Source organism: Tursiops truncatus, chromosome 11, assembly GCF_011762595.2.
Source record: "Tursiops truncatus isolate mTurTru1 chromosome 11, mTurTru1.mat.Y, whole genome shotgun sequence".
Classification (NCBI taxonomy): Eukaryota; Metazoa; Chordata; class Mammalia; order Artiodactyla; family Delphinidae; genus Tursiops; species Tursiops truncatus.
In genome coordinates this window covers 49,825,944-49,841,194 of record NC_047044.1, presented here as the reverse complement: position 1 = coordinate 49,841,194, position 15,251 = coordinate 49,825,944, and the positions used below count along the sequence as shown (strand labels likewise).

Genomic DNA, 15,251 nt, shown 5'->3' with positions numbered 1-15,251 from the left:
TTTTGCTATTTACTGCTTATAGCGGGACTAATAAAAAAAAGTATTGGTGAAGAAGAAAGTGCAACGAAAGTACTGGCTTTCAGTGACATTCTCCTCTCTTCACCATCGTAATAGAACCTTGGCTACTCTGGGGCTTTTAGTCAAACTCTACTTTTAAACCAAGAGCAGGCAGCAAGAACTATGATAGGACTTAATTCAATAATATTTTCTCCCCAGATAAAAATACCAAGTTCATTTGTTTTACATAAACCCAGCTCCAATCATTCTTCCTTCGAAGCCTCCGTCATCCGTTCTAGCCAGTAGTACGTGTTGTCACTCTTAACTCAGGTTTACTGACTGACACTTATTTGGCAACTTAATTGCCTAATGCTCTGTGACAACCCTTAAGTTGTTGCTTTTTACTGTTATGCAATGCGATTATTGCTCCCGAACTTTTCATGTTTTTTATACCTTATTTCCCCCAATAGATTATAAACCCTCCTAGGGCAGGGATCTTATCTTTACTTATTTTGGTTTACTACCTGTTAAATGGTAGTGGCTTAACGAATAAATATTTGGTGATCGATAATACTCAACATAACTGGCACAGCGCTACATTTAATTATAGCATCAATACATGTGAAAACCACATTCTTACCCTCTCCCCTGCCAATCACACTTGCTCTAGGGGCTGCATATGCAGAAACCCTGGAGACAGAGGAAGTCCTGGCATCATGGATTGGCCACGACTGTTAAAAGTTAAAGGAGGCTATGATGTGGAAAGAAATCTCTTAAAAATCATAAAGGAAAAGAACATAAGAAAGAATGTATATATGTATCACTGAATCTGTGGTACAGCAGAAGTTAACACAACATTGTAAATCAACTGTCCTTCAATCACAAAAAAAATAAAAATGCAAAAAAAAAAAAAGAAAAAAAACCCGAAGGAAGGAGACTAAGGTGCTTGTGTTGACATCAGCCTGTTTTACAAACAATTCCCCAGATCATGGAGCAATCAACTGGACTGAGCTTATAAACTGTACCAACAGGTTGATCATGGAAAGTAATCACTACTTCAGGTGACACTTTATAAGTTAAGAACTCTAAAACTTAATTTGTGCTTATGTGGACACAAATATTGGTGTCCAGGATTTAAGGGACATTAACCTCACTTTGAATGAAACCTGGGCATTCCACCCCCTCTTTCTGAGGTAGATTTAGAATTTGTCTGCCAAGCACACCGACCGCTGGCCAGCACCCAAGACATTCTGCTGTCAGCAAGACGCAGTGCAATCAGAACAAGGACAAAATGAGACCTCCTCACCCAAGCCTTCTGTCCTTTCGGAAACCACCTCTTTGTCTTAACGAAAGGAAAATCTCACAAGTAGAAAAGTTGAGAATATGCAGGAGAAGCAAAATTGGTACTTAGAAACCTGGAGTTGGGCCTCCCTCATTTTCTAGGCTTGTCCTATCCCTCTGTGGCAGCTTCCCCTTATCCACAGCATATGCGTCATCTGTTCCCCATTAGATGATCGGACCATCTCACTCCCACTGCAGCCTGTCTGCTGTTCGGTGGCAATCTGAGGACTAGATCCATACAGACACTTTAAAATTAAAATCTCAGGAGAGCCTGGCTGCTCCTGAGAAGACATGAGGGCTCCCTGGTGATTCCGGCACAGGTCAGAAAAGCCATGCTTCTGAAACGTGCCCCCCTATGCTTCTGCCCTGCAGATAGCAGTGTCATTTGTTTACTAGTGACCTTTTCTGATGGAGCTTTAACGATTGAATTAATTACATCATGCATTCCTTTTTCTACGTTTCCACACAATGCAGTTACCTAGCAGCAATTCCTCCCTGCCGCAGATTAGATACTCTTGGCTTGCCGTCCTTGTCAATTCCACCGGAAACCGTCAGCCCGAGGGTAGTGCCTTCCTTCTTCATCAGTTCAACCACGGTGGAGCCCTTGAATTCCTCTGTTAAAAGAAAAGCATCTGGTTTAGTAAATGACAGTAGAAGCGCAAGGGGTTGTTTTTGTGGGTGGTGAAGTGACTCCTCCCCATAAACTCTTTGCACTTTTTCTTTTGTGGGAAAAGATCTGCGGTCTCTTTTCCATTGCAACTTGCAGAGTATCTCATAAAGATGAGCATACAGGTAAAGTGGAGCAGATATTCCATTACAGGTTATTAAAATGGGTACCAGTGGGGTAGTTCGCTCTAGATTCACAATAGTCTGACATGGCTTATGTACAAGGATAATATTCGCCCTTTGTTTTCTGTCATTCTGAAGTGACTTTCTCTGGTGTCTCTCCTTGTAATTCCAAAGGGAACAATTGAGAGTCGTAAGACAAGGGGCTAGAACGGAATTTTAAACAATGATACAAAAGCATATAGTGCAGACTCCAAGTTCCCGATACATTTTTGCTGAGGAAACCAGGTGACACAAGAGGAGAGCTTTCTACAGGTTCAAGAAAAATATTATTGATTTTTTTTTTTTGTCTTTCAGAAAACAAAGTACAATAGCTTCATGTTATGACTTACGTCATTTCTTACAAAATGTGTCACAGTATGGTAAAGCAGGGTTGGTCCTCAGAATCCCCAGGGAACTTCTGTTAACCCCCCATTCTCTACTTTCGAAATTTTAAAATCTCACTGATCTTGTGGGGATAATGTCTACGCACCAAGAGAGAACCCACATTTTTTGATCTTAGGCACTACAGAAAAGAAAACTTTAAGACTATCCTTGCTTTCAGAAATAAAAATGCGTCAGTATTTACCTATCCAGAGGCTAACTATGATAAACATTGTTTTACAATTCTCTGTTATGTTATCCCCCTCACTGCATACACTTTCTGGGTAGGGATGGGGAAACTGGACAGTTTTCCAACTCCTCTTGAATCAGGTTATGAATTTCAGGGGTTATGAACTTCTAGGGCATCAGAGACACTCATTAAAATTCAGGAACAGACTTCCTTTTTCAAAGTCTAGGACATCAGAGACACTCATATTAAGATTGAAGAACAGACTTTCTTTTTCAAAGTCAAAAAACCGAAAAGATTACTTACACACTTCTGCCCTTTATTACACATGACAGAGTTAATTATAATTTCAAAATTTATGAATGCTTATCATAAAGGTTTTTAAATTGTGGCTGCTGGTCTACTATCCCATTAGTTGATAAAAAAATCAAATCATGTTAGGGAAAGAAATAATCTCTCATCTGATCTCATGAGGAGAACAGAGTACTTGGGGAAAGGAGGCAAGAGGGACAGGCCACTGATTTCGATGTAATAATCAGTCTAGGCAGGACTTTCAAGATTGCCGGATCCTGTGACCTAAGCAGCCCTGCATGCTTCCTTTTTCATGGCAGTTTCATGATACTGTATACATGAGTTGTTAGTGCTCTTTAAAACAGAAGCCAATGAAGAGTCAGTGAGTGTGAGTGATGTCAGCTTCATTTACTACATTTTGAATGAGAGACCAAATAAAGATAGACATTCAAGAAGCAAAATTTTTGTCAAGTCCATAAAAGCACAGGGCCCGTTACATGATTTACCAGGAGCATTTGTAACAAAAGTCCACCACAGTGTGCATTTTACCTAAGCTCTCTTAACACAGAACAGAACAACCCTCTATATATCCCATAAAGACATACATAGGCCCAACTGATGGTTGAAGAGGTCAATTTAACAAACAACCCCTATCAGTCCTCCTTGGCAGAAGGCTAGGCATAAATTATTTTAAAAATAAGGTTAATAACTAGAGGAATGAAAATTACATAATGGATGATGACTTTCCACATTACAGAGACATAATGTATACAACAATTTTACCCAACAAATTATTTGCATTTTCTTTAAATATGTAGATTGACCCTGTATGTTTAAGCACTTGATTATAGAGCTTTACTTAAGGAGCTGGGAGCATGGGTTTTTAAGGGCCTGTCTTAAAGGTCAATCAGAAATGCACAAAGAAGCAACTGTAAAATAGTAGTAACAGACAAGTGAGAAATAAGTTTCAATTAGTACGAATTTCATTTGTACTCTGGTTTTCAGGAGTGTGCTTCCTGAATAGAATGGGATACCAGGACATAAGTGCAGCCTTATGGGACGTGGACAATGCAGTTTCCTCCAGAAGGAAACAGGTCCTTCCCAGGTCCCTGGCTGAATCCTGAAAAGCTAGAAAGGCTAAATTCAATTAGTTTGATTTGATCTCTGTTAAAATACAAATCCATCTGGGCTACTTTTTAAACTGGTAATAGTCAATTACCCTCTTGTTTAAAAATATTTCAGATCTTTCCCCAAGAGCTAGTTTAAAAACACGAAAGAAAGAAAATATTAATGTACCAGTTAACTGAGTAACTTGTGTATTCATTGATTCAAGCATTTATTGAGTGCTTACTATGAGTCAGACGATGAAACTCAAAGACGGAAAAAGTCAGAGATGCTTAAAGCCCAGTCACAGAGGCAAATGAGTCATAGAGCACCATGCCACAGTGTTGGTTGTGGGGAAGGCGGCCACAGAGGAGATGGTCCTGGCAACAATGTAAAATGAAAACTTGCTGTTCCAAATGCAACATCTATTTCACAATTTTATCTTCTGTCTAATCTGTCTGTACTTATCAATCAGGATTAGTGGAGAAGAACAGACCTATGGCAGAATCTAAATTAGGCAAAACTCAGGAGTAAAGATAGAATATTGTTGCAAGAAAATGTGCCGAATCACAAGAATGTTAACTGCCAATAAGCATCTCTAGTCCCTAAAGGACTGACTAAATCATTTATGGGCGTTTCCGAAGAAAGGAGAAAAGAAGCAGTTTGGAGAGGGAAGAACGTGTTTCTGGCGTTGGCTTTCTGCTAACCTGCGCTCTCCACTAGACTAATCACTCATTTTATGTCTTTTCTGGTGTTTAATGCTTGCATAATGATCTAATGGCAAGGAGAAATGAAGACAGATGCATTCATTTGCATAAGTTCGCTTGTATATCAAGGCTTACTGAAAAAAGCTCGCAGTTAAACAGTGGAACTTGGGAAAATCAATATATATTGACAGTTTCTTTCTTTGTGATTTAAATTACAAATATCCCTCCCCAAATTAAGAGGATTCTGTAGTAAAGACTGCAGTCTCTCCAAATTAGCAAGCAACACAGGGAACAGATGATACCCAACTGGCAAGGAATGAGACGGTTCTGGATTTGATGGTTTCCTTAATCACCATATTTAATTATCTTCGAAAAGAAATTGCAGGTTTACATCTGTACCAGCACACACTCAACCAACAAGAATCTCACTGATAGAATGAGATTTAGTTGTCTGCTGTTTTAATTTGGGCTTGAAATTCAATCCTCTTAATTACTGAACTCCAGGAAGTTTTAAGAAAAGTAACAATGATACCTGGCAAAAACAAGAGAAGTATGAAAAATTCTTGCAAACAAATAAGAAAATTCCATAACATAGATGGTTAAAAAATTAATATGAAGAAAACCATAGCCTTTTATAAACAAACAACAACTAGTTAGAAGTTAATCACAGAAGAAAAAAAAAAACCATTTACAATAGCCAAAAACTAAAATCTCTAAGAAAAAAAATTAATGAAAAATATATAAGATCTCTATGAAGAAAACGTCTGAGGGATATAAAACCAGAACAAATGAAAGGGCATCCCATTCATTCATTCAATAAAAACTTAGCACTTACTATGTGCCAGGCACTGTTCTAGACTTCGGAGGTAGAACTCAACCAAACAGAGAAAATCCCTGTCATCTAGGAACTGATATTCCAGTGGGCTCATAGCCCAGTGTAAAAATATGACAATTCTCCCTAAATTAATCTATAAAGTTCACAATATCAGTAAAAAATACCACTAGGATTTGGAGGGCACAGTTATATTTTCTATTATTGCAAAAATGGAACATGTATCCTTGCAAAGATTCTGCGAAAAATTATATTCCTAAAGTCTACCAGCTGACAGTTTAATGTTGCTATGAAAGAACAGGAAGAGACTGCCTAGGAAGCCTCCCTGAATGAGGTGATGAACTACGACTGGATGCTATACCACCCTGAGAGAGATAAAAAAATTAACCAGACACCCCGGAAGCAGGGGTCTAGAGTGGGGAGGCTGGCAAAGCCTCTGTGTCTGCCTCCCAAACATTGGTCAGAGTCCGGATCTATTTAGATGTACAAAAGCAAGAAAGAATGAAAAGAAAACACGTATCATAGGCATAGGGTATTCAGAACCCATATTAGAACACCTTAGTGCTTTGTAATACTAAGATTGTAATGTTTTGCATAGAATCAAGGTACAGCATAATAACCTTATTTTGTTCTGTGAAACTTTTGGTATCTAGAAGTTCTTGCCTCATTGATTATTTAAAAAGTATAATTAGGCTTAGAGCAGGAAAGGGGAGTTACCTATAATTTTTGGAAGGTCCCTAAAATTCAGGGGCTAAATGATCAGGGAATTACAAAGTGAACAATTGTAACAACAGCTGCTGAAAGCGGGGAGGCAGACAAAAAGTGATGATTACAACAGAGAGGGATAAGAGCTATGACTAGAGTAAAGAAAGGGCCACCATGGTGCAACCTGGGAGGATCCATCATCAGACTGGGCAAGTCGTGCTCTGGACAGTTCCTCAGAGTTATTCCTGAGCTAGGTCATAAAGAAGGCCTCAGCTCAGCAAATAGAGCGGGGAGGTATTAAAGGCAGAGGAACAAGAAATGGTAGATGATTACATAGGTTCTGGGGAGTGCAAGTCCATCAGTTCAATTTGCACTTTCTCAGTTCTGGTTGCATTTTAGAATCACCTGGGGAGCCTTGAAAATTTTCAATGTGTGAGCCCACCCCAGACCAAGTCGATCAGAATACCACCCCTAATCGATGGGCAAATTTTTTTTTTTTTTTTTTGTGGTACGCGGGCCTCTCACTGTTGTGGCCTCTCCCGTTGCAGAGCACAGGCTCCAGACGCACAGGCTCAGCGGCCACACCTCACAGGCCCAGCCGCTCCGCGGCACATGGGATCCTCCCGGACCAGGGCACGAACCCGTGTCCCCTGCATCGGCAGGTGGACTCCCAACCACTGCGCCACCAGGGAAGCCCGATGGGCAATTTTTTTAATGCAACTTTTACTTGTGAGATAACTTAATTGAATATTAATTGTAACATTCCCATGCAGTTGTAAGAGATAATACAGAGAGACCCCCTAGTTCCCTTTACCTTGTCTTTCCCCTATGGTAACGTTCTGCAGAACTGTAATACAATAGTACAAGTAGGATATTGACCTTGATGCAGTCAAGATACAGAACATTTCCATCACCACAAGGATCCCTCGTGTTATCCTTTATAAATCACCCACTACCCTCCTGCCCCAACCCCTTCTTTAAACTCCAGGCAACCCTTACCCCATTCTCTGTGTTTATAACTTTGTCATTTTAAGAATGTTAAATAAACGCAATCACACAGTGTGAACGCTTTATGGTTGACTCTTTACACTCAGGATAATTTTCTGGCGATTTATCCAAGTTGTGTGTGGCAAGAGTTCCTTTTCCTTGCTGAGTGGTATTCCATGGTATAGATATACAAAAGTTTGTGTCACCACTTACCTGTTGAAGGACATTTTGGTTGTTTTCAGTTTGGGGCTACTACGAATAAAGTTGCGATAAACATTCATGAATAAGTTTTTGTGTGAACATAAGTATTCACTTATCAGGGATAAATGCCCAGAAGTACAAGTGCTAGGTCATACAGTAGTTGCATATTTAGTTTTCTAATAAACTGTCAAATTGTTTTCCAAGGTAGCGGTACCATTTTACATTCCCACCAGCAGGTGAATGATCCAGTTTCTCTGCATCCTTGCCAGTACTTGACTGTCATTGTTTTTATTTTAGCCATACTGATATGTGTGTTAGTGATATCTAATTATGGTTTTAATTCTTGGGTACTTTGAGCCATTTCTCTAATGGGAAATGTTTAACTTTTTTTGTGTGCACTTATTTGTCATTTTCAAACCCTCTTTGGTGAAATGTCTTTTCATGTCTTCTGCCCATTTTCTAATTAGATTGTTTGCTTTTTTACTGTTGAGTTTTGAGTTCCTCATATATTCTAGATACTAGTCCCCTGTTTGAATATGTGGTTTGCACATATTTTCTCCCAGTCTGTAGATTTTCTTTTCATCCTCCTAACAAGGTCTTCTGCAGAGCAAACATTTAAGTCCAATTGATCGATCTCTTTTTTTTATGGATTACGCTGTTGTCAAGTCTAAGAACTCTTTGCTGAGCCTTAGATCCTGGAAAATTTCTCCCATGTTTCTTCTACAGTTTCGAAAAGTTCTATAATATTATGGTTTACATTTAAGTCTTGTTATCCATTTTAAGTTAATTTTTTACATAAGATGTGAGACTTAGTCAAGTTTCACATAATTTTTTTGGGGGGGGAAGAGGGGGATGGGTGTCCAACTGCTCCAGCACTATTTTTTGAATAGTCTGTCTTTTCTCCACTGAATTGCTTTTGCACCTTGTCAAAAATCAGTCTGTTTCTGGGTTCTCTATTCTGTTCTACTGATGTATCTGTCTCTTCACAGATACCATGCAGTCTTCATTACTATATCTATATAAGTCTTGAAATTGGGTAGGCCAATTACTCCTATTTCATTTTTTTTTAAAATTGTTTCAGCTCTTTTGGTTCCTTTGCCTTTCCATATAAATATTAGAATAATCTTGTCTATATCTATAGAAACTTTTGTGGGTATTTTGATAGGATTTGGATTAAAGCTGTATGTCAGTTTGGAAAGAATAGACATCTTTACTACGTTGAGTCTTCCAATCCATAAACATAATATATCTCTTCAAATTACGTAGAAACTTCTTCGATTTCTTTCATCAGCATTTTGTAGTTTTCAGCATACAAGCCCTATACATGTTTTGCTGGTTTTACACCAAAGTATTTCATTTTGGGGAGAACAACTGCAAATGGTACTGTATTATTAATTTCGATGTACACGTGTCCATTGCTAGTATACAGAGATACAATTGATTTCTGTATATTTGTCTCATATATTGTGGCCTCACTGAACTCACTTAACAGTTCTAGGAAGTTTTTTTTTTGTAGATTCCTTAGGGTTTTCTATGTAGACCATCATGCCACCTGCAAGAAAGGACAGTTTTTATTGGTTTCCAATCTATATGCCTTTTATTTCCCTTTTTTGCCTAAAGCACAGCCTAGAACTTCCAGTACTATGTTGAATAAGAGTGGTGAGAATGGATATCCTTGCTTTCTTCCCTATCTTAGGGGAAAAGCATTCAGTGTTTCATCAGGTATTATGTTACCTGTAGGTTTTTTGTAGACTATCAATTTGAGGAAATTCCCCTCTATTCTTATTTTTCTGAGTTTTTGTCATGAGTTTGAATTTTGCCTACGATGATGTGATTTTTCTTCTTTAGTCTGAAAATGTAGTGGATTACATTGATTGATCTTCTAATATCGACCCAATCTTGCATTCCTAAAATAAACTCCACTTGCTTAGGGTATATAATTCTTTCTATACATTGCTGAATTTTATTTGCTAATATTTTGTTAAGGACTTTTTTTGCATCTATATGCATGAGGGATATCATCTGTAGATTTCTTTTTTTCTTTCTTCGGTTTGGGTATCAGGGTAATGATACTAGCTTCATAAAATGAACTGAGAAACACATCCTTTCCTCTTCTATTTTCTGGAAGAGACTGTGTAGAGTTGGTGTTTATTCTTTTTAAAATATTTGTGTAATTTTCAATGAAGCCATCTGGGTCTGGACATTTCTTCTTTTCGGAGTTTTTAAATTACAAATTCATTTCCCTTAATAGTTACAGGGCTATTCAAATGATCTATTTCAGGTTCAGTGAGTTGTGGTAGTTTGTGCTCTTCAAGGAACTGGTCCATTTCAATCAGATGATAATCCTTGCAGGTGGGGAACTGGGCATTTTTTGGGTTTTTTTTTTTTTTTTTTTTTTTGCGGTACACAGGCCTCTCACTGTTGTGGCCTCTCCCGTTGCGGAGCACAGGCTCCGCGGCCATGGCTCACGCGCCCAGCCGCTCCGCAGCATGTGGGATCCTCCCGGACCGGGGCACGAATCCGTGTCCCCTGCATCGGCAGGCGGACTCCCAACCACTGCGCCACCAGGGAAGCCCGGCATTGGTATTTTTTAAACCTCTCCAGGTGATTCTTACATGTAGTCAAGACTGAGAGACACTGATTTAGGGCTTAGTGCATGAGGAAAGATTGGTGGTGGAAATCAGGCTGGGAAGCAAACAAAGGAAATGCTCAGCTTTGAGTTTTAGAAAAATTTTAGCCTGTTATTAGCATAAAGCAGTAGATTTGGTAATGATGACATGAACTGTTGGGGAGGAAGGCATTAGATTTGGATCAAGGAGAACCATTAGAAGGTCACTGCAGTACTATAAGGTATTAATTAAGTTAGGCTAGGTTGTGTCAACAAATTCAAAAACGAACAATGGCTCAACAGAAGCTTATTCCACGCATATATTTACAAGCCTGCAGTGGGTGTTCCCCATCAGCAGTCTGCTCCCCTTCACACAGAGATTCAGGGATCTGTGCTCTTTTCCATTTTGTGACTCTGTCATCCCCCAGGGATCTGGTTCCCAAAGTGTGCACAAGGTGCCTCAAGGTTTCAAAGTGAACTCGTGGGAGCACGGTGGAGTATCTTAAAAATCTGAAGGAATTACAGCCATGTGTGATATCAGTTGGGCACCCCACCACCTACTAGCAGTTTTGTTCAACATTAGAACACACAACCCTGCTTTTGGTGATGGCTTATCTTTCCAAAGCTGGGTTTTTTGGTGGTTTCTATGACAAAAAGGAAGTTCTGTGTGCAAGTCAATGAGGAACAGGAAATGAGTTTGTCAGTATTTCATTTGATTTGAAGGTTTGAGAAACTGTGCAGTGCCTCACAAGCACACACATACCATTGCTAAGTATTTGTGATTCTTTAAATTTATACGTCTTATATTTCTTCAAATGGCTACTAAATGGTTAGGAGATAATATGTATTACGTTGTTTGGAACTAACTACTTAATAAGTAGAACTACTGACATTTCACTTGACCTAGAGGTGCTGTGAAAAAATTACTGAGACCTCAAGGGCTCTGTGAACCGAGAAAGTTTGAGAACTTCTGCCTTAGGACTTTATCTTGTCTGCATTTCCCTGGGGGAAGGGGAAAAAGCTCTCAAAAGCCACCACTGGCCTGCTTCTGTTCACATCCCCAGGGCAAGAACTTGTTTCATGTTCACACCTAACTGCAAGGGAGGCTAAGAATTGGAGTGTGGACAGACGCCAAGGCAATGAGGGAAGCGTAGACTTGGGGGGGGCAGGTAGGCAACACACGAAAAACTGAAATCCATCGGTAGCTATGTGGATGGCATGAACTCCAGGTACACCGAGGAAGAACTTCCCTGAGTTAGAGACAAATTAGTGTGTGGGGAGTGAGGAACTAGGACAGACAAGAGGATCTCAAGATTTCCACCTTGTTTGACTAGGAATCTAGAAAAGAGAGGAAGGGAATCCAGAAAAGAGAGGAAGTTTGTGTTGTTGAGACTGACTGGAGAGGGCAAAGTCACGTGATATAATGCCAGTTAGAGAGAAACCAAATGAGATTTAAGTACTAGGGAAAAACCTAGTCTTAGAATAGTTTTTGTCACACCCCAAAGGGTCTGTAAGACCCTCACCTTAGAGCCATATCACAAAAAGAAAAAGACGCATTTTAAAAGCAACCACCAGGACTTCCCTGGTGGCGCAGTGGTTAAGAATCTGCCTGCCAATTCAGGGAACACGGGTTCGATCCCTGGGCCAGGAAGATCCCACATGCTGTGGAGCAACTAAGCTCGTGCGCCACAACTACTGAACCTGTGCTCTAGAGCTCACGAGCCACAACTACTGAGCCCGTGTGCCACAAGTACTGAGCCCGTGTGCCACAACTACTGAAGCTTGCACCCTAGAGCCCGTGTGCTCTGCAACAAGAGAAGCCACCGCAATGAGAAGCCCACACACCGCAACGAAGAGTAGCCCCTGCTCGCCACAACTAGAGAAAGCCTGCACGCAGCAACGAAGAGCCAACGTGGCCCAAAAAAAAAAAAAAAAAAAAGCCATGTAACAGCAACCACCATTGGCACATTCAGCAAAATAGACCCTGGGAGCTCTTTACTTATTGAAGTTCCATTCACTAGATTTTTAAAAGTATATCATAAACAGTAAAATAGAAATACTATTGATAAAAATAGTATTTTTTATTGAATAAAAAATAAATAAATAGTATATTTTATTAAATAAATATAATACCAAGAGTATTAAAAATACTATTCATATATTTATTGTATAAATACTTTATACAGTAAGTCACAGATTTTTAAATGCTAGTGACAGGGATAGTGTTCTGTTCCCTCCTGTATCTCCAGTGCCTAGAATGGCACCTGGCACTGTGGTAGGTGCTTCCTGGGAGCTACTGAACGAATGGGCACGTCAGTCCCAACACAGGGAATTATGAGCTGGAGATGAGCATCGGCTTGTGGCAAACAGAATTCTTGCTGGATGGTGCCAAAGCAAAATGATAAAGCAGCAGAATTTGAACAGAAGCAGACAGAGTTATTTCTCTAAGCTTCTTTGGTTGATTATTTTTTACCATTGCCTTCATAAGGACGACTGAGGCTCATACCAGAATACTATAGCTATTCCTGTGTATTACTTTTGAAGAGAATATTATTGCTCACAATGCAGTCTTATCTGTATATTACTTTTAGTGGTGCCACCAGGATGTTTATCCCCCTCAGGAAATAAACAGATGCTTTTTCCAATACTCATTTCAAGTTCCTTCTAACATCCCCTGCTTCAGCAAAGCTGTCGGGCTCAAAGCTGGGTTTCTGTGATGAATGGCTGCATTTTCTGTCTCAGTTCTTGCCACCCAGACTAGCAGGGAAAGGTCTTCTGGCACTTTCCACCTTTGTATAGCGACATGAAGGATGTACCAGAGTTTTTCTCATCCCCTGGGAATCTGAACATAAGTTACATTCGTGGCAGGGATGTATAGCACATAAATATTACCTCCCACAAATATTCATGTGAAACAAAATCATGATAGGTATTTATCTCCCACAGTGATGGGAGGGCTGGATTAATATCTGTAAGTTTCTCAGATCACCTCAAGAGAAAGAGGATACACAAATATGCGGTACCAGCCACAAAAATCTGAGACCCCTGAAAGTACGCGACGTCTAGATCAGCATTTAAAAGAATAGATAAAGCAGAAATGTGGACTCTTGGTGTAATTGACTCAGATATATTACGTCTTTTGAGTCATTTAGAAGAAATATCAGTGCTTTTAAATTATGGTAATACTAGGATTCTTTCAGTTTTCCACTGTTCCAAAATCAATAATTTAATTGTCAAAATTTTCTATTAAGCTTCCCAGTGTAACAGCTTATAAGTTATTTAATTTTTTTTCATCTTAGTTTCCTTATCTGAAACAGGGATAATAAAAGTACCTACCCTTATGTGAAGAAAAAGGAGCCCTCCTGCACTGTTGGTGGGAATGTAAATTGGTGCAGCCACTATGGAGAACAGTATGGAGGTTCCTTAAAAAACTAAAAATAGAATTACCATATGACCCAGCAATCCCACTCCTGGGCATATATTCATAAAAAGCTCTAATTCAAAAAGATATATGCATCCCAATGTTTACAGCAGCACTATTTACAAGAGCTTAGACATGGCAACAATCTAAATGTCCACTGGCAGATGAATGGATAAAGAAGATGTGTCTGTGTGTGTATATATATATATATATATACACACACACACACAATGGAATATTACTCAGCCCTAAAAAGAATGCAGTAATGACACTTGCAGCAATATGGATGAATCTAGAGATTATGATGTTAAGTAAAGTAAGCCAAAGACAAATATCATATGATATCACTTATATGTGGAATCTAAAATAACAGTAGAAATGAACTTATTTACAAAACAGCAATAGAGTCACAGATGTAGAAAACAAACCTATGGTTACCAGGGGGGATGGGGGGGGAGGGATAAATTAGGAGGATAGCATTAACATATACACACTACTATATATAAAATAGATAACCGACAAGGACCCACTGCATAGCACAGGGAACTATACTCAATATTTTGTAATAACCTATAAGAGAAAAGAATCTGAAAAAGAACGTGTGTGTGTGTGTGTGTATGTGTGTGTATATATATATATATATATATATATATATATATAACTGAATCACTTTGCTGTACACCTGAAACTAACACATTGTAAATCAACTATACTTCAATAAAAATATATATCTTCAAATAAAGTTGTATAATTTTTGCTATAAAATATTTACTGCTTCTCATACACCACTCTCTGCTCTTGCTTTTAGATCAAGCATAAGAATTTGTTTTTAGAATAGGAGTCAAGGGTATGGTTCCTAGAGAACCATGTGGTGGCGTCTGGAATCACTGAGATATATACATTCCTGTGCACACGCATGCGTGTGGGCACACACACACCTGGCCCAGATAAGCACACACACCACACCACCACATTCATGATGAGCAGGCCCTGAAAACAACACAACATTGTAAATTAACTATACTTCAATTTTTAAAAATGGTTTAAAAAAAGTACCTACCTTTAGGGTGTTGTGAAGATTAAGTGATAAAATTCTCATAAGGGACTTATTATAGTACCTGCCACATAGTAAGTGTTCAATATATATGTTAGTCACGGTATTACGGTTGTCAGCATTATTATTATTTGGATATAGGAAAATTCTAGATATGTAGTTGCCAATCTTCTGCTGTATTTTGATTGTTATGAATAGAAGACAAAACAATTAGCAGCAGTATTCAACCACTTGTGGAATCACAGACTCCTCTGCGAATCTAAAGAAAGCCTCTTCCCAGAAAAATTTTGTATACAGTTCCAGGGGAATTCATGGATACCCTGAACTCTATCCATGTACTCTACACAGAAATCCTGAAGATCTTAAGTCAGATCAGATTTGAGCAATGTGAAAATCAAAGTATATCCTCTGCTAGGCTGACATAAACTGTGCACATGTCAGGTAGGGAGTCATGAAACAGCAAATAATGTCAAACCTATCAGTGACATGTTCCTACATAGTCATCTAAAAATCAAGATGAAACCATATTCAAGACATCAGAAACAGGAAGTGACTCATATTCAAGACATCAGAAACAGGAAGTGATTCCTGAGCAGGACCGCCCAAG

The 15,251-nt window shown here is 39.0% G+C and overlaps 1 protein-coding gene across 3 annotated transcripts in view; it reads right to left on the bottom strand.

Moving 5' to 3' along the window:
* Positions 1 to 15,251, bottom strand: part of GRIP1 (glutamate receptor interacting protein 1) — a 687,426-nt gene that overhangs the window by 161,847 nt on the left and 510,328 nt on the right. For all 3 annotated transcript variants that reach the window (XM_019952473.3, XM_019952475.3, XM_073788409.1), the window contains exon 3: positions 1,817 to 1,952. In XM_019952473.3, the coding sequence (XP_019808032.1) occupies positions 1,817 to 1,952 (136 nt within the window). The remainder of the gene's footprint in view (positions 1 to 1,816; positions 1,953 to 15,251) is intronic.